Raw genomic sequence first — 19,672 nt, forward strand, 5'->3', positions numbered from 1 at the left:
AAATATAATTATATGTGTATGCAATAATTGTGTTAATAATTTACGAGAACTGAATCAAATCAAAATTTCACAGATAAAATTACACAAATTTAAAATTTATATACAAAATTGTACATTAGACCAAAATTTATGTATAGTTTTGAGATTTGTCCTTTTCAACTATTAGTCCAAAAATAGTTAACGCGAAGCATGGGTAGGAAACCATACTAATTGTTTTAATTAGTATAATATATTTAGTTCTCAATACTTACAAATTTATCAAATTAATACTAATTCTAAATAATTTAATAAATTTAATCCCTAATAAATTCTATCAAATTGGTCATAAAAAATTTCAATTTCATCACTAATATTTTCTATCTATTTTGATTTGGTCACTAGTAGTGTCTATGAGCGTTATTTTCCGAGCTTATTTCTTCACCTTCTTTTCTTCTCAAGGCCCAATTTTTCTCGAGAAAAAGAAAATATATAGCCCAATGGAAAATGGAAAAAGAAAATAAGAAGCCGAATCCAATGAAGAACAAAAGGTAAAACCCAAGTCTTCTTTTCTTTTTAATTTTCCGAGATAAAAAAAAAACCCAAATCCAGAAAAGAAAAGAAATAAACCTCATCATCGTCATCAATTCATTATCCGTTCTTTTTCCCCACAAGCTTTACCATTCAGCAAAGCACTAATATTGACTCTTGGCTGTCTATTTATCTGTCTTAGTTTCCTCCTTTTTTCTATTTTCTTTTTCTCTCTTTCCTTTTAAATTCCGAATCATTCTTTAATTCCATAAAGGTAAAGAAAAAAAATTGAAAAAAGAAAAGATTACCCCTTCCTTAAGGAAATAAAATCAAAGAAAAAAAAACCACCTTTTTTCTGTACTAAACAGTTAATGTCCATAGTCAAATAATAGTAATTTGTTCTGTTATTTCCTATGAAAGAGCAATGGGAAATATTTCTAGGTTTTGTCTTTTATAGGTATATATGTGTGTTTCTTTCTTTTTATGGTGCAGGATCTTCAAACTCTGAGAGAAGAAATTCAATCCAAAAAAAGAAAAAGAACCCCATAAGATGAGGATTAATGGGAGTTGGGAGTTGATTTTTTATTGATTTTTTCAAGGTAAATTCTTTGTTTTTGTTCTTTATTTTCTCTGTGATTTTTTATGTCTTCTAAGTGTTTGTTTAAATGCCTGAGTGTAGACTTTAGCTCTAGTATTAAAAAAGATTTTATTTTGATTTGTTGGGTTTAATTTAACCCAAAGTTTCTCATCTAATGTTCTGTAAATTTACATTTATTGGATTTAGTGCCATTATTACTTCTGAATTGGTCAATGCCTGCATTTTTTCTTGTACGATTTGATAATTAAGTCAATAAAGGTTTGCTTTTTTTTTGTTTTGTTTTTTTTTGTTAATATAACTTATGAATATTGATGCATATGATCTCTATGTGATCATTTCTCTTAATTTTTTTTTTGTGTGTGTGTGTGTGTTTTTTTAATGTTTCAATTATGAACTTTGAGTTTAAAGGGAGCAAATTTTTGTTGTTAAGTGATATTGTTATATAGTAAAAAAAGATGAATTCAAAAAATCAAGTGGAGTCAACTCTCAAGGAAATACTCGAAGTGGTCAAGCCGTTGCATGAGGACTGGGTTACTCGGTTTAAGATCATCAATGAACTGCGTGAAGTCGTTCAATCTATCGAAAATTTAAGAGGTAAAATTTTATGTTTCTTTATTTTGATATTTCCATGGGAAATGCTAATAGTGATTCTTAGTAACTTGTCTTACGAGTAAATCTACGTAAGTTTATTGATTGATATTGGCCGCAGAAATGCTATATTTTGCATTCCGTGATGAATGTTGCAAACAATTTGCAAACCAGGATAATTTTTATGTATACAAACATAAAATGTTTGGCCCAAAACAAGTGGTTTTTTTTGTATATCATTCTGAATTTCTAGCTGATTTACGGCATTGAGTACTTACGGATAACTAATGTGCGTGTAAATGGCATAAACAGGTGCAACTGTGGAGCCATTTGGATCCTTTGTGTCTAATCTCTTTTCACGGTGGGGAGACTTGGATATTTCTATCGAGGTATCTTTCGGTCAATGTGTTTCATCAGCTGGAAAGAAACGGAAACAGACTTTACTTGGAGAATTACTACGAGCTTTAAGAAAACAAGGTGATTTCGAGTATAATTTTCATGCTTTCATGTTCTTGTTGAAACATATACGAGGGGAGTAAAGAAGAACTTTTTTCGTGGGGTTGGAGGTGGCGTCAAATTGTTACTCATTCATTGTTGATTTTTCGTTTTAAGTAACATTAATCTACAGGTGGATGGTCGAGGTTAAATTTTATTCCCAGTGCAAGAGTTCCCATTTTGAAAATCGTAAGCAAATGGCAAAACATCTCTTGTGATATTTCAATTGATAATATCCAGGGCGAAATAAAGTCCAAGTTCTTGTTTTGGCTCAATGAGATTGATGGTCGATTTCGTGACATGGTTTTACTGGTAACTGTCGTTAAAACCGAACACTTCCCGTTATGGAGAGAAATGTATCTCTCATTTGTCCTTCATGCTATGCAGGTGAAGGAATGGGCCAAGGCTAATGGTATTAATAACCCAAAAACTGGGACTTTCAACTCGTACTCCCTCAGTTTGCTAGTGATTTTCCATTTTCAGGTGACTTTTATGATTAAATCTGTTATCAATCATTTTAGGAAAAGTTGTAAGACTAAGTCGCTCCGAATTTAGAAAAAAAAATTGTACATACCCTTGTCGGATACATACCTGTAGTATACACATGTTTGTTTTTCATTTCATTTATTTTCTTTTTCTTGCAGACATGTGTACCTCCAATTTTACCTCCTTTAAAAGATATATACCCAACGAATGTTGTCGATGATCTTACGGGTATTTTAATCTCAAATGCTATTTGATTTTCTCGTTTGTGCCCTGTTTCAGAATAGGGATTCATGTTAAGGTTTCAATTCTCCATTATTAGATCCTGGTAGGGAAGTTGGTCAAAAATACACTATGATTTGAAATTTTGAGCTCAGCTCTTAATGAAAAACAAATCATGATTTAAAAATGAAAGCATGTTCTTGATTGCAGGTGCCAAAGTCGACGCAGAGAGACGTATTGCACAAGTATGTTCGTCTAACATTGCCAGGTTTAAATCAAGCACAAGTAGAATCGTAAATCGAAGTTCTTTGTCCGAGCTGTTTATTTCCTTCATTGCAAAGGTATTGATTCCTATTACGATCATCTATTTTGCTTGTTAAAGCCGTATTTGACTTGTACAGCAGCATGTTTCGTAGATCAGTTCTCCTCGGAAGCACCATATAGGCTTTGTTTATGCCAAGTTTTTAAATATTTTTTGCAGTTTTCAGAGATAAACTCGAGGGCCTCAGAGTTGGGAATCTGCACGTTTACGGGACAATGGGAGTATATAGCAAACAATACGAGATGGTTGCCCCGGACTTATGCAATATTTGTAAGACCCTCTCCTTCTCTGTGTGTGATATTCTTACAACACTTCACGGCTTTGGCACCGAAAACTAAAATGAGTTTTTTTTTTATTTTTTATTTTAGATTGAAGATCCTTTGGAACAGCCCGAAAATTCTGCTAGGGCAGTCGGTCAGAAACAACTGGTAAAGATAGCTGAAGCATTTGAGATGACTCGTCGTACTCTAATCTCAGCCAATGTCACCCGAAATACTCTCCTCCCCACATTAGTTGGACCACAAACATCACGATTCCTCATCAAAAAACACCCAACCGTGTACTCAAACAGCAACTACAGGTCCTACCCAAATACTCCTCCGCAGGTACATCGGGTTGTGCAATCACCTTTGCAAACGCAGTATCATCTGTGGCAGCCGCAGTACAAGAACTCAAGGCCTTCAACCTCGCAAATGCAGCATCAAGGTCCAAGAATGGTGCCCTCAACACCGAAATCGCAGTCTCAATTTGCGAGAATGAGGGTGATGAATGGACCAAGCCTGCCAAACCATCAATTTCAGAAGCCGAACCCTTCGGTCCCACAAGATCAGGTTCAAGTGCAAGTGCAACCACAGATTCAGATAGCAAGGACAGAAGGTTATAATGTAAAGTTTGGGACTAGAAGGCCTCATCGGGTGCAGCATAATCAAGGGCAAATGTGGAGGCCAAAATATGATAGATAGAGAGAGCTTTATAAAAGATCATATTTTCAACTTACTATATAGTTAATGTTTTTCAAAACTTACAAAACAGTGTTATATTTATACACCTTGTGTTACAAAAGCATATTTTGATTTTTGAGCAAGTGTAAGAATATTTTTGCATTGAAGAATGAATAGTGAAATGTTTTTGGTTAAAAGTATTTGAGCTTTGCCCAACACTTGACTTTTTTTTGGAGTACTTGGCTTGAAATTCTTTCCCGCTCAATCTCGTAATGCTTTTGGCACGGTTTATTTATCTTGCCTACTCTATTTTTTGGAATGCTCGTTGTGAAATCGAACAATCAAGGATCGCTCTGATACCATTTATCATGGGGTCATTATTATCTTTTCAAAAGTGTCAAAAGACTGTTACCCTTTCCTCGAGAAAGTATAATGGTTTCATGAAAAATGATATTAAAGCAACTTTTGGCGGTTTGATTTCACGTCGAGCTCCCTTATAAGTAAGGTAAGCAAGGTAAACTAATCATAACAAAAGAGCTAATAACAAAAGCGTAACGAGATTGAGTGAGGAGAATGTCACACCAAGTACTTTAAAGTAGGCAAGATGCAATAGTCTCATATAAGAAAGGAAATGGAAGATCCTTGTACATGTAATCGGATGCGCTGCACATCCTATCAAGCATGTTTGGAAAGAACCAATGACCCTATATCAGAATAAAATACAAAATACAATAATACGAGTTAAAAAGAAAATATATTAAAATAGTAAATTGAATAATAATCATGTAAGAATATAATATTCGTAATTATTTTTTAAATCCATGGATTTATTTTTTGATATATATTATAAATTGAAAAATCTGAGGGATGATAACAATATGATTTAAACTTTGGTTTTGGGATATCAATGAGGGGCTAAACCTTTGATGAATTCATACTTTTTATACTTTTTCAAATATATATTATTTTAAAGCTAATTAGTTAATTAATTTATAATATATGCGTATGATTTTTATAATTTATATATCAATATTTTATTATAAAGCATAAAAATACAGATTGGCCGAAATGCATTTCATTGTTCTTAGGTAAAACAAACATAAGAAGTATGAAAAGAGTATGTATTTTTTTAATTACTAATTATTTAATTACTAATTAACCTCTTTATATTTAAAATAAATTATATTATTATAAAGAAATCTTTCCTTTTTTATATTTTTAAAAAAATCAATAAAAAAATTATATATGAAACAAAATAAACCCAGATTGAACCCATAGCACCAACATCAATAACTCCTCAATTGATTTTTTTATACATTTTAATATTATATTAAATTGTTTATTTATTTTATTTTTAAAATGACTAACTATATTTTAAATATGAAAATTACTAAAATTACTAAATTTTTTATATAATTTAAATAAAAATAATATATTTTTATAATTAAATGTAATTCAGGCAAGATTATATCAACTTGAATTACAAGAACAGTTCTAATCTCACCCTACCATGAAAGGGTATCACAAAATCATATCAAGTAAAATGGAATGACTATATAACAAAAAAGGGAACTCAAAGATGAATTTAACTTAACAAATAAATTTTTTTTTTGACTGTATCTATCCAATGAAATAAAATAAATTAAAAAACAATGATCCTACCCCTACCCTGAGAAAACAATTTTAAGAGAAAAGTTGCATATATATATATAGTAGAATTAAGTTACAAAGGAACTGTAAAAAACCATACCAGGCTGCATTTTGGCTGAGGAAATCAAATCTCTCTAAGAACCTCAATGTGTCTCATGTCCTCCTCCATCCTCCTCCGGTCTGACGACTGCATGATATTAAGACACCTGTAATTGACGACTTGTATTTTATTTGGAAACAATCATTTGCAAGACTTGCTTTAGCTGTCTTCAATTTGCGGAAGGGGTGAGGTTTCGGCCTTCGAGTCTTTAGTTCTATTGGTTCAACTGCGGAGTAGGCGCTTGTCACATACCAAGATCCTGTAACTTGCATGAGGACCCTCGGACGTATCGCGTAGAGTAGGATGCCAACCCATGGCTTTTGCGATATCTTGAAGTTCATCCATAACATCAAGAGAATCGCGGATGTATACTCGTCCACCGGGTCGTAATATCCGGTCCATTTCAAGCATGATGGTAGACATATTGCATCTGATGTAAAAAGCAGAAAATAATCAAATTTATCAACAAACCCAGCCTCTTAAACATGTACTAACACTTCGCCTTGTTAATAAAACTTCCAAGTCATACATAGTGACAATGAATCTAACCAGGATATGCTAACCCATGTATTCTTACCATAAAATAAACAAATTTTGGTCCTTTAATATTTATGACGCAGGATCTTTTTCTTTTTAATCATGTTATTTATTATTGGACTTATTTATTAATTATTGGATATAGAGAGAGATGACCACGAATAAACTTTATTTGCAAGAAAGCCTAATAAGTTTACTTGCAAGGAAGCCTATAATAAAATGTAATCTTTATGGGCAACATTATTATTATCCAATTAATAGAAAGAGGGTTCTACAAAGCTACATTTTCAAGAGTTCCACTTCTTTCTTACTCGTTTTTCAGCCTTAATTCTATTGACTTACTAATATTTTCTCCTACACCGCACCAATTTATTTATTAAAAAGTCTTCTATTTTCAGCAAAAACAATTTCTCTCAACTTGATCGGAAGTTACAATTGTAAGCTAGTAGTGAAAAATTGACCAGGTATAAAAGATGATAAGGGTGTTACCTTTTCCTCTCAACCGAGAAGAGGCCAGCTGCATGCAATAAGTCATAGGTCCTTGGGTATGTATCAAACGACTCACACCTGGAAAATTAGACACGATTTAGCTTATACTCAATCCAAGCAGTGTTAATAAACATAGCATACTCCAAAGTTTAAGACTAAAATATTAAACAAGTATCCTTCAGGGTTTATTCGAAGGCATAGATAACGTCTCTGAGATCCTAAATAATGATCTTTTTGGCCACAAGACCCAAACTAATGATTAAAAGTAATCCATGAAAAAGTACAGCAATTACTCATCGAATCCATTTCTTCCTGACCAGAGTTATGGTTAAGACAACATACCAGTCATGCAAGACCCCTATTAATCCACGATCATATATAACAGGCAATGTATTGGGCCCACTAACAGGGACTACATTTAGAACCCAAGCATCGAGTTGATTGTCAATCATTGCTGCAGCAAATCTGCACAAAAATACATAAAACCATAGATTTTAGAAAGACAGAAACATATCTTAATTGTAAACTGCAAGACATGGTTTAATAAATTTACCCTCCAAAGCCAGCTCTCATGTCCATTACATTTCTTAGTTTATACTTCTTCCAATGTAGAGCACGGACATAGCTTGCCACTATTTCATTCCAGTATTTTGATTCAGCCTTGAAGAGTTCTTTTCTAGCTATATAGGATTCGATATGTATGCTCTGCAGCCTGTCGGGTGGGGTTTGCAAACGAGCAGGCCAAGGAGCAACGTTTGCACCATATCCATTCTCAGGAATTCGACTAATACATGCCTTTAGATCAACATACCTGAGAGATTACGCAAACATCCCAAGACTAACTTAAAACTACTCATATTAAGCAGAAAGAAAATTTAAACCGGCACCCTTGAGTGTGGAAGACCTAAATAATAGGCAAGGAGTACTATGGCCTACAATAAGGACAAGAACAAGCAATTCCAGATTCCGAAGTTTAGAAATTAATCCAGAGAGACTAATGAAATAATATTTATATGCAAGTGAAAACATTGTTCAACCGATGGAAGCCATCAAAAACAAAATCAGCATAGAAAATTTAAATCATCTCAGTAAAACTTAAAACCATAAAAGAGACTATAGGCCAAACTCCAACATGTACTCAGAAAAGCAATTATATGCACAAATTCCTTCAAGCAACAGATAGTTTCCATTCTTTTATATGTCATGTCACATACACTAAAAGCCAATATACACCAGCTAGTACACAGCAAGTTACATAGAACAAGAATCTAAAACTTCAAGCATTCAATTATATGATTGCTGATACTAAAATCATCGTCAGATGCAGGGAGGACATGTATAATTAAAAATCAGTCATCCTCCAATACAGCAAGTTGTATAGAACAAGTATCTATAACACTCCGATGCAAAAGACATGTATAACCAAAAATCAGTCATTCCAGTTTGATGATATTGTCAAATTATCAATTGTTTTTCAAATAAAAGGAAAAGTATGACATACCAAACATTATCCGGGTCATCATTTGGATCACACAAAGGAGGAATAGTCCCAGCTTCCCGGCTTAAATAACAGCTGTTATTGAAAGGCTTCTGCCATACTGCAATGTACCCTTCCTTCTTTACAAGATTCCAGCAGAGGCGAGTAGTAAGGTTAAGCATCTCTGGAAATAAAGAAGATCAGAAAATAATCATGCATAGCAAATCTAATATATAATTTCTTACAAACTGCCACATGTTTCACAAATGAGCACAAGCCAAACAGAAAAAATAGTAAAGCGGGAAAAAAATGTCTGTGTAATTTAAAATTGAATTTGCAAATGCATAGTGAGTACATTAGTTATCACATTCCTTAAAACGCTTAACATGAGTCTAGGTCCAGTGTTTCTACCTTCCCACTGTTCCTCAAGGGCTTGTTCGTGTTTGTAAACAGGCTGTGCTGCCCAAGTAAAATATCCACCAGCTCTAAGCATTCTGTTCACCTCAAGGAGCAAAATTCCATCTTCATTACATAGCACAAGAATGGAAGGATACATCAGAAGATATTGCAGAAGTTGATCATATGACAGTAAAAGAAGAAATGTGAGAATAATCTTCTATAAACATCAAATGTAGCATAATAAAATGTATGAAATTTAGATGAGAAGTTTTTATTTAGAAAGAAGAGGTAGAAGAAGAAAGAAAGCTTATTGGCAAGCAGAAAAAAACTGGTATTGTGTTAGAACTTCCTTACTGGAAAAGAGAAGAAGAGACAAGAAAGAATGAGCATATACGGTGGCCAGATCCTGGGCTTAGTGCGGAGATGATATTCAGAATTGTGCAGAAAATTTTAATCAGATTTAAAATATTTTCCTTATTTTCCTTTGCTACCAAAAGGTGACTAGATAAGACAGGAACAAAAAATTTACCATCACGGGTCCAATTGATACGACATCTAGAACAATGTATCAAATCAAAGGCTTGACTGGGGTACAATAAACGACGAGTTGCAAATGCAGCTGCCATTGCAGGCACTCCACGTTCAAGTGCAAATTGAATCTGGTTTTCATGGACATCTTTGGGAGCTATTGACATGGTTATAACATTCCGTGATAACAAATAAGCTCCAAAACTTGCCACACCACATCCAACATCCAGAACAACACGAATATGCTGACCAAATGTAATCTCAGGGACCATCTGGATATACAGATTAGAACTTGGTTGTCAGAAACAAAATCCACAGACCAAATTGCTTGAGTTTTTTTATGCATATGTATAAGGTTTCAAAATTTTCATAACCTTAGAAATTTGATTCAGGTACTGATCTGCCCCATGTATGAATTGTGTGCCACCTCCAGGAAAGCTGAATTTATCCTTCCCTTTTTTGGAAATCCAATTTTGACCACCTTTGTCATCTACTAGTCGAGTATGAGGGACATTATAGAACCATACCTATCCATTGACGCAAGATATCCTATTAGAAAACTATGTACACTACAACTACGTGAAAGAATGAACAGAACAAACAGTATCAAAAGCAACTTCCAATCAAACTGTCAAGTAACAAAAGTTACCAGTGAAAGCGCAAAATGAAAAAGAAGGGTAAAAAGGAAAGAGCAAACACAGAGACGATCTTTTCATTTAATCCCTCAGCAACAATAAATGAAAGAAGAAATCAAAACCAGCAAAATATAACCAAAATTTCATCTCTTTCTAGTTCTGTGCTTCTCAGGATCGGAAATTAAATCAAACCCAAGAAGATTTAATCCCATTTCTCAAACAAAAAAACTAATTAAGCTTGTTGACATTTATCGTTTCTTGACCTAGGCTATATTTCCCTAAAAGTTCTAAAGATACCAAATCCTTCTTTAATGCTTTCACCGCATTATTACTTCCCCATAAACCTTGACATCTCCATATTCCACTGAACCAAACCATTTACATCTCCGATTTCTCGACCTAGGCTATATTTCCATTATTGTTTTTAAGCAAATCAAACAGTATCAATTTACATCTCCCATTTCTCGACCTAGGCTATATTTCCATTATTGTTTTTAAACAAATCAAACAGTATCAAAAGCAACTCAGACTATCTTTTCCTTCAATTCCTCAGCAATATAAGGAGAAAAAAGAAATTAAAACCAGAAAATTATAACAACCAACATTTCATTTCTCTCTCTAGCTTTTGCTTCTCAGCAACGGATCTTAAATAAACCCCAAAAAGCTTTAATCTCAATTCTCAAACGGAAAACTAGTTAAGCTTAACTGCATTTCCCAATTCTAGAACAAAGCTAATTTCTATTAATGTTCTAAAGATAGACAATCCTTCTATTAATACTTTCAACGGATATAATTTCCCAATAAAACTCAAATTCTCCATATTCCATTAAACCGAACCATTTAATTAGTCCTTCAAAAACACCCAAAACCTGAAAAACCTAACGAATAAACCCGTTACCTCTTGTTCTAATTCAGTAATTCTCAACTCGTAACATCAACTCAGCTTGATAGACAGCATGCAGAGCTTAGAGTTTTGTCCGAGTTGCGACAAAATAGTTAATTATTAAAAAAACAAAATACATAAAACATTCTATATTTCCATTTTCTCTCGCGTAATTAATATATATTTGGAAATTAATTCAAATGTTTTACCTCATCGCGGCTTCTAGGCCAAGGGACCGGAGGCCGGTACCCTTTCGGAGCCGGAACCAAGCAATTCAATCCTTTCCCTTTCTCCGGACAGTGCCGTTCAAATCTTTCTCCTTTTTCTGTCGATTTAAGCCTAATCGCTTCCACATTGTCCAAACAAGGAATATACTCTCTCATACTCTCATCACAAAGCCCAAACTTCTTAACCCTAAACGTAGACGTAGCACCTTCCGTTTTCGTTTCCTCCTGGATCTCCTTCCCATTTCCCCAATTCTCCACCAAATTTGGATCGAACTCCCCGATCTCGAACTCATCCGACATCGTACCATTCTCATCCACGATTCCGTAACTCTTTATCACTGGCGGCGGGGGCGGAGTCGTAGGTGGATGCTGAGGTAAATGTGCCTCCGATGCCGACACCGGTTTCCCATCATTTTTTACTGGATCAACTGGTTTCGATTCGGTTTCCGGTTCTGTGGCACTAATGAGAGCGGAAATATTGAATTCTTTATTGAAATTGGGAGAAATACCGACGGTAGGTATATACGAAGCCGTCGCGGAAGGTGATTGGCGGGAGAAGAAAATGAGCTGGCGGGAACCGTCGGACCAGTGTTTACCTAAGTAAAAGAAAGAGACGGAGATGAAAATGAAGGCGGCAAATTTGATCGCCGTTTGGCTAGTGAGGAGATCGACATTGCCGAGAAGTTTCATCGTTTAAAAAAACCCACGGCGGTGAGCGGTGGCGGAGTTGCGTAGATCTGGAATTCTGGGGCGTCCTTTTTGAATCTAGAGCAATACAAAATATTTTGCACTACTGTGGCATTTTGGTGATTTTTGGAAATGGAAAAACGAGACCGTAGCGTGTCAAATAACGGAATTTTGGGGATTATCGAGGGATTTTTGTATTTTTTTTTCATAAACCCACGTTTTAATTTAGTCTCCAAACTGTGTAACTTTTTTATTTTCATCATTAAACTTCGATTCCATTAAGTTGTTATGTTTCGAGCATCGAGGCATTACATACAAATTTTAAAAATTATATATAAAATCTAAAAATATACAAAAATAAATTTAAAAAATTGTTAACTGATAATATAATACAATTTTAAAATATCACGATATCATAATTTAACAAGATCTAAGTTTAAAATTCAAATTAAAAAAAATTATCAAGTTCCGTGACTGATGCGAAATAGAAAGAGTTCATACCTCAAAGTGAGAAAAATTATCCAATATAAGAGTTTTAAACTATGATAGAAATTTAGAGAAAGTTTGGATAGACAGTGAATTTATCGGTAGTTATGTAAAAATAATAGTGGCGATAAGATTAAATACTGTAATAATATTATAATATAAAACAAAAAATAAGATAAACGCATCACATGACACCCAATCGCCCATCTAAACTTATCCTTAGAGTATTTTCAAAATATTAAAATATTTTAATTAAATCCTTAAATTAAAATTACATCAATCAAAAGTTTTAACAAAAATATTAATTTTAAATGTCAATTTAAAATACATTAATTAAGTTCTAAATATATTCATTTTTATTATATGCCCAACTTGAATATAATTTATTAAAAAAAGCATACATAATTAAATACTTAATCAAAATATTTAAAGCTAGAAACCAAATTAAATTCTAAGCAAGTTGGATTCAAAGGGGCGAAATTAGAGGCTCACATGTGCCGGGACATAAAATAAAAAATTTTCTATTTAACTCTTTAAAATTATTTAAATTTCTAAATTAGTAAAAGTAAAATTACATTTTGACCCTTATAAAAATATAAAATTTTTATTTAATCCTTTTAAAATTATAAATATATATAATAGTAAAATTTTATTTTTACTATCATAAAAATTATAATTTAATTATGATCCCTAAACAAATTTTATGGTTTCGCCCGTGGATGCAATTAACTTTTTCTTTTTATGTTTGGTTATTATTTAATAATAATAATAATAATAATAAACTGAAAATAATAATGAAGGAAGAATTTTAGATAAAGACTTTATTTGATTATTTGTTATTTTTATACTTGGATATTTCAAAAATTGTTAATACTTTTTTTCTCAAATTTATTTTTTTTATAAATTTACAAATTATAAGTGTAGTATAAAAGCACGTATGGAAGTTATCGTAGATGATTTGAATTCAAAATTATTTGACTTTGACAAACTTGAAATGGCCAAAACCAGTAAACTCTAGACAACTCGAGTATAAAATAAATCAAATCCATAAAGATGAAAATATGATTAATTTCGCTTTACCTTTATAAAGAATATATGATTAATTAATGAAATAAACTTTGTTCCTTTTTATTATCTGAAGGAAAGAATTATTGGAAAATCGAAAAAACAAAATACTATGATTGAGTTGGACTTAATCGATACATTAAATTTTAAGTTCAAGCTTCAGTTTTGGTTAAGTTTTAATCGAGTCACTTGAGCTCAAATTTAATTAAACTCGTTTTTGTCAAATTTTGCATTTAAAATCAAGCTCGAACTCATTTAAATTCATTTTATATAACAAGTATAATAATATAATTCATTAATATAAAATATATTAAAATGAAAAGCTTGATTAGCTTGCAAGCCTTTCAACGAGTATTACAATGATTGAATTCGACTCAATAATTATCTAATCAAATTCAAACTTTTTAAATAAAAATTGAATAGTTTGTGAGCGCCAATATCTTATTTACATATTACCATAATAAGCCATCGGGTCAATATTATAATTTAATCGAACACTATATCCATGATTAAAATAAAATTTTTTTAGACCTAACTGATATTTAAACTTGAAAAACGTCAGTCAAAGTAGTACTTTTTTTAGGTACTTGAAGTTTTTTTAATTTAGTTTGTTACCTAAAACAAGTATCAGATTAGTTAACAGTTTCTATGTGAATTTTTAACTAATATTTGTTGATTTTTTAGTTAACAGTTACCGAAACATCATGCGTAACAAACAACAATTAATTTTATCATTTTAACCGAAACATCAATTAATTTTTATGTGAAATTTTAATAAATATATTTGTTAGTTTTTTTTACTCACATGGAGGATGAAAGTATGGATCACATTTTGTTGCTTTGTCCGTATAAGCAGGTCAGTTTGGAGTGTTGTTTGTTTTTCATTTGGTCAGTCAACAATGATTAACATATTTTGCAAGATTCTTGACTCGACGACTCCTGAGCATCTATAGCGTGTATTGGTGCTATATTGAATGATATGGCCTAATTGCACTTATTTTATTTGGAAAGAGGAAGATGAGGTCGCGGTATCAGTCATTTGGGCTGTTGATGCTTTTACCTATTGGTAGCAGTCAATGGGAGTGTTAACTACGGCTGATGGGATGGGTGATTAAGATGAAATGACTTGTAATCAGAGAAGGGTTGATTGGGTACCTCCGAAAGGTGGACTGCTAAAATGTAATGTAGATTCTATATGTTTCCAGCAAGAGAGGGGCTACGGGGTTCGTGTTCGTAGTTCGGGACTCTACGAGTGATGTGCTTAATAGCTTTTCAGGTTTTAATTATGCTTGTTTTAGTTTTTCCATTGTTGAAGTTTTTGCCATTAGTGAGTCTTTGTCATGATTAAAATATTTGGCATTAGATAATGTTATAGTTGAGTTAGATTATCTACTTGTAATTTTGATTTTGTCATGCCCATTGTCTGATTTTTTTTCGAACTAAGTGTACTGTTTGATGAATAATTAGTTTCAGCACTTATCCTTCTGTTAGACTCGTCGGTGTGCCAACAAGACAGTTCATTCCTTAGCTCGAACAACTTTGTTATATGTTAACCACATAGAATGGGATGACTTTCCCCTTACTTCTTTTAACGAGAATGTTTCGTAATTAATGAAAGATAGTGTGGTTGGAGACTGCGAATGATAGGTTTGAGTGTACGAGATGAGCCTGTTGGTTCGGGTTTTAGTTTGTCCGTATCCCCAGTTTGTTTGTTGTTTTAATATTTTTTTCTCATTAATGGATTTCGTTTTTTTCTTTTAAAAAAAAGGCTTTAATTTAGTTGGCATAATTGCTATTACAATAACCAAGAGGGAGTGATTTTGAACACTCTCAAATACATTTTTCTTTCGATTTAAGGGTTTAAAAAGAATTATAGATAGAAGTAGATATTATATAAAAATAAGCAAATAAGACTTTGACATAATTGTTAAAAGCGAAGATGTGGATCTTGAGTTATCAAGTTTAAAATTCCAAACTTTTCAGAGTCAGACTTATGATCGAACTGATTAGGCAAACTATTTATCAATCCAATTGGTATCTCATTAAAAAATTAATAAAATTAAAAAAATTAAAAATAAAATTCAATCAATTTTTAGTCTAATTCAGTTGGTCTATACTAATTATTAGATTACCCGATCTACTACTTTACTTCCAATTAATATTTTAATCAATTCTCTATTTATCTTTACTTCAAATTAATATTTTAATCAATTTTCGATCCAATCATTTCATATTTCAATATTCAACTTATTTTCATAGTTGATTTCATTGTATGCTGTCATTTTCGGACATTTGTAAGTGTACTAAAGAGTCAATCAAAGTCGGACACACATAATTTAATTTTTACATTAAAAAAAACATTATACTATTTTTTTTCTTCCACAAATTATATAATTTTTGTCTGATCCAAACGAAAAACTCCACCGAAGGAAAAAAAACTCTCAAAAGAAAAAAAGACATAACTATTTCACAATCTCCCTTCGGTCATTTTAGCACCGCCGCAGCCGCCCCCGCCACCACAGTTACCTCCATAACCACAATTACACAATGTAAATTGTCCTGACCTCTTCAATTCCCCCCATTTTATTCTCGCAAAATTGTCCAAATTTTACCCGAGAAATGAAATTTCTAGAATTACGGTTTCGAGGAACTCAATGAGAAAAAGAAAGAAAAGCACCATGGACGATTCCAAGGACTCGGCATCGAAATCAGTGAGCGAGACGGTTAACGGTTCACACCAGTTCACGATCAAGGGTTACTCATTGGCGAAAGGGATGGGTCCCGGAAAATGTATAGCCAGTGATATTTTCACCGTAGGAGGTTACGATTGGGCGGTTTACTTTTACCCCGACGGTAAAATCCGGAGGATACCGCCATGTATGTTTCGGTTTTCATTGCGTTGGCTAGTGAAGGTACCGATGTACGAGCACTTTTTGAGCTTACCCTTGTGGACCAGAGTGGGAAAGGGAAACATAAGGTTCATAGTCACTTTGATCGAGCGTTGGAGAGTGGGCCTTATACGTTGAAGTATAGAGGAAGCATGTGGTAATAATTTTGTGTTTTTTTTTGGAATTTAGGGTTTTTGTTTGTAATTTTATGTTTGTTTTGAGAATGAATTTGATAATTTACGAAGGTAATTGGTGTTTTTATTTGTGTTATAATTATTAAGTTACTTGTTGGGTAATTTTTTATGGAAGATGGGGTGTTGAACTTGAGGTTGAGGGGATATAATTTGTTCACATGCTTTTGTTTAATGAATTGGTAAATATGGCTTCGGTTAATAGACATGGTTAGGGCAAATTCTTTTACATTTTGTTCGAGAATCTAAGCATTGAACTGAAATTTATTTAAATTGTCTAAGAAGAATCATTCTCGTAAAATTTAAATGCCACATAGAAGCTGTTAGTATGAACTGAAGTGAACCATGGACTAGACCCAATGACGAAAATGAGGAAATGAAAATGGGGACAGTTCTAGGTGTAGTAACCTGTGACTTGGCTATTTTCAACAAAATGATATGTTGGTAACTTCCATTTGGTTTTGCTATAAATCTTATATGTGTCCATTCATATTGCTATTGAAATATGTACATCTTATTTTCATGAGCTTGAAGCTTGTTGCGAAGATTCTTATGATCATCCCTTAAGATGTTAAAATCATTTGTTACGCATAGGTTCATTGCATAAGTACCTAAATGTTTCAATAATATAGGGAACCATTTGTCAGGTCTTATTTAATAAGGTATTGATTTATATATTTTCTTTCATGCAATTCAGGGGTTACAAGCGTTTCTATAGAAGAACAACTTTAGAAAGTTCTGACTATATAAAGGATGATTGCCTAATCATGAACTGCACTGTTGGAGTGGTCAGAACTCGCCTCGAGGGGCCGAAACAGTGTTCTATTCATGTATTGCCATCAGAAATGGGTCAGAACCTTAAAGCTTTGTTAGAATCTGAAGTTGGTTGTGATATAACTTTTCAGGTTGGGGATGAGGCATTTAAAGCACATAAGTTGATCCTTGCTGCTCGCTCACCTGTTTTTAGAGCACAGTTTTTTGGGCTTGTTGGGGATCCTAACATTGATAAAGTAGTTGTGAAAGATGTTGAGCCTTCTGTCTTCAAGGTGATGCTTCTTTTTTACTTTCTTTCAGAATTTGAAGAATGAACCTAGAATTGATCATGTTGCGTGAGCAAACTCTTGATGTTAATAATACTGAATATTTGTTTCTTCTTGATTCACTGAATTAGAAATATGATCCAACAAATAGTGGTTCTTATATTTCCCTGGATGCAATGATCCAAGTATAGATTGGTTCTATAGATGTGCTATTTTCATTTATTGGCTAATTCATCCTTCCCCTTATGTGTGCTTCTTGTTCTTCCAGGCAATGCTCTTGTTTATTTACTCTGACAAGTTTCCAGATATACAAGAGATTACAGGCTCTGGGTCTACGTGTATGTCTACCAACATGGTGCAGCATCTTTTAGCTGCCGCTGATCTGTACAATTTAGATAGGCTCAAAGTGTTGTCCGAGGCAAAATTGTGTGAAAAACTTAATGCTGACACTGTGGCAACGACCCTTGCACTTGCTGAGCAGCACCTTTGCTCACAGCTTAAGGCCGTATGTTTGAAATTTGCTGCCACTCCAGCAAACTTGGGAGGTATGTGTTTGTAGACACTACTGGTGCAAATTTCATGTTCTGTAAACTTGGTTTCTATTGTTTGCTCTTCAGAAGTCTTTTGGTGTTTCCCCATGCATATCTAACTCTGGGAAGATGCGTATATTTCAAGTGCCAAACCTTAGGGTTAAGGCCTAAGGGATATATAATCCCTTAAATTTCAAGAGGCTTTGGCACTTGAAATTTTTTATTATCATTTATAACTTATTAATATTGAGTTAACCACAACTTTGTGAGCCTGGGAAATATAGATGGAGGAGAAAAAAATGGACATGGATGTCTGACCATCCAACTCTGTACAACATTTTTCATGTTGTAATTCGGTCATTTGCATATTACATGCTCGTCTTTCAATTTTGGTCCCCTTGAAATCCAGACTATAGACTGAGGAAAATAGCAGTGTCTTCTTTATGATGTAATGACGATATTGGAAATGGTTTTCTTACCAAATGCTGAGAAATGGACTGGAGCTGGATATTTATCTTGCAATCAATTCTATTGTGTGTGCATGCACGCAGGCATATATATTTATATTTTACTTATGGCTGGTCGATTAATTGGTATATTATAAACTAACATATTTTCTTGTTTGGAAGTGGTGACTGCTTAAACTAATGTATTTTTCAAATGTTCTGCAGCGGTAATGCAATCAGAAGGGTTCCGGCACTTGGAGGAATCTTTCCCATCTTTGTTGTCGGAGCTATTGAAGGCCTTTGCATCCGTCGAGGAGTGTGCAACTATGCTATCAAGTAAGAAGAGGAGTGGCAGCAGTGTGTACGGGATAGATCTAGCAGCAGAAGTCGACGTGGCTGAACCGGTGAATCCCAACGACAGGCGTGTTAGGAGGCGATAAATCCCAGCAGTAAGTGTGTTTGAACTGTTTGTAGGACTAACATCCATATATTTCTCTGGACTGCAATTTTTAACGAAACCCCAATTATGTATTTCATGTTAATATTAGTTTTGTACTGCTTTTCCCCCCTGTAAAAAGTATCTCTGCTTGAAGGAGGATGAAATGTATATTCAGTCCAGTTTTTGCTTAAGCAGTTATTTCTGGGGCAAATTAATAGCTCTGTTGTGTTTTACGGAACTATTTATCAACTGTTCATCGTTTCAATTTGGCAGTCTTTTATGATAAAATAGTTGGAGTCTGCACGGTTTTCACCCGAAACATGAATACAATGTGAATATAGAAGTGTCAAAATCTATAAAGCACATATTTGCTAAGGGATTTTCAACTCCTTGTCCCCGGTCACTGTAATGATAACCTGAGTGCCTGAAGTTGCTTGAAGAGGTGGCGGGTTCAAGTGGTGCCTTATATGTTGAACCCTACCAAGCATAAATGCTCACATTTCCTTGGTAGGTAGCTGTGTGCTACGTGTGGTCTGTCCCAATAAAGTGCTCCTGCTTTGTTGAACCTGTTATCTCTTCTTGCAGCCTCAAGCACTTGAGCTTTCATTAGAGTCAAGAGACAAACTTCTATCAAGGGTGATATTCCCGTTGAGGGGCCTGTGTTTTCCGGTGATACTCAAAGTCGAGTATAAGTGTTGTATACAATAGATTTGATTTCTTTTAAAAGTTCTTTCATGTATAAGTTGATGATGCTTTAGAATGTTATATTATTATATCATGTCCGACTATGCATCAAACACGAGTATACATGTTTTCATT

General features: G+C 33.5%; 2 protein-coding genes and 1 pseudogene across 6 annotated transcripts; 2 read left to right on the forward strand and 1 right to left on the reverse strand.

Annotated features, from left to right (window-relative positions):
- The first annotated feature begins 535 nt into the window (after positions 1–535).
- Positions 536–4,356, forward strand: LOC121207802 (protein HESO1). 4 transcript variants are annotated; one of them, XM_041078185.1, is made up of 10 exons: positions 583–781; positions 1,000–1,106; positions 1,536–1,699; positions 2,006–2,170; positions 2,322–2,500; positions 2,576–2,671; positions 2,833–2,902; positions 3,104–3,234; positions 3,375–3,485; positions 3,584–4,356. In XM_041078185.1, the coding sequence occupies exons 3-10, from the start codon at positions 1,561–1,563 to the stop codon at positions 4,175–4,177; spliced, it is 1,485 nt and encodes a 494-aa protein (XP_040934119.1). In that variant the 5' UTR covers positions 583–781; positions 1,000–1,106; positions 1,536–1,560; the 3' UTR covers positions 4,178–4,356. The 4 variants fall into 4 exon arrangements, with proteins under 4 accessions (XP_040934120.1, XP_040934119.1, XP_040934121.1 ...); XM_041078187.1 differs by having other exon boundaries at positions 1,552–1,699; XM_041078186.1 differs by having other exon boundaries at positions 536–1,106; positions 1,552–1,699.
- Positions 4,357–5,690: 1,334 nt separating this feature from the next.
- Positions 5,691–12,026, reverse strand: LOC121207801 (probable methyltransferase PMT11). Its single transcript, XM_041078183.1, has 9 exons — positions 11,064–12,026; positions 9,711–9,863; positions 9,338–9,608; positions 8,821–8,931; positions 8,434–8,593; positions 7,486–7,743; positions 7,275–7,397; positions 6,933–7,010; positions 5,691–6,336 (listed from the first exon to the last, which is right to left on the reverse strand). Exons 1-9 carry the CDS (start codon positions 11,769–11,771, stop codon positions 6,129–6,131), a joined length of 2,070 nt encoding a protein of 689 aa, XP_040934117.1. The 5' UTR covers positions 11,772–12,026; the 3' UTR covers positions 5,691–6,128.
- Positions 12,027–15,716: 3,690 nt separating this feature from the next.
- On the forward strand, positions 15,717–19,044 carry LOC121207804 (BTB/POZ and MATH domain-containing protein 3-like; annotated as a pseudogene). The gene is made up of 4 exons (XR_005902924.1): positions 15,717–16,364; positions 17,096–17,444; positions 17,707–17,983; positions 18,640–19,044. The product of XR_005902924.1 is annotated as a BTB/POZ and MATH domain-containing protein 3-like (transcript).
- Positions 19,045–19,672: the final 628 nt, after the last annotated feature.

The sequence above is a fragment of the Gossypium hirsutum genome, chromosome A10, assembly GCF_007990345.1.
Source record: "Gossypium hirsutum isolate 1008001.06 chromosome A10, Gossypium_hirsutum_v2.1, whole genome shotgun sequence".
NCBI lineage: Eukaryota > Viridiplantae > Streptophyta > Magnoliopsida > Malvales > Malvaceae > Gossypium > Gossypium hirsutum.

Coding starts and splice junctions, on each gene's coding strand:
- LOC121207802 (XM_041078186.1), top strand. CDS start 1,561: ATGAATTCAAAAAATCAAGTGGAGTCAACTCTCAAGGAAATACTCGAA. Junction 1,700..2,005: donor ATCTATCGAAAATTTAAGAG/GTAAAATTTTAT, acceptor TGGCATAAACAG/GTGCAACTGTGGAGCCATTT. Junction 2,501..2,575: donor TTCGTGACATGGTTTTACTG/GTAACTGTCGTT, acceptor CATGCTATGCAG/GTGAAGGAATGGGCCAAGGC.
- LOC121207801 (XM_041078183.1), bottom strand. CDS start 11,771: ATGAAACTTCTCGGCAATGTCGATCTCCTCACTAGCCAAACGGCGATC. Junction 7,011..7,274: donor ATAGGGGTCTTGCATGACTG/GTATGTTGTCTT, acceptor CTAATTTTCCAG/GTGTGAGTCGTTTGATACAT. Junction 6,337..6,932: donor TTCTCGGTTGAGAGGAAAAG/GTAACACCCTTA, acceptor TTTTTACATCAG/ATGCAATATGTCTACCATCA.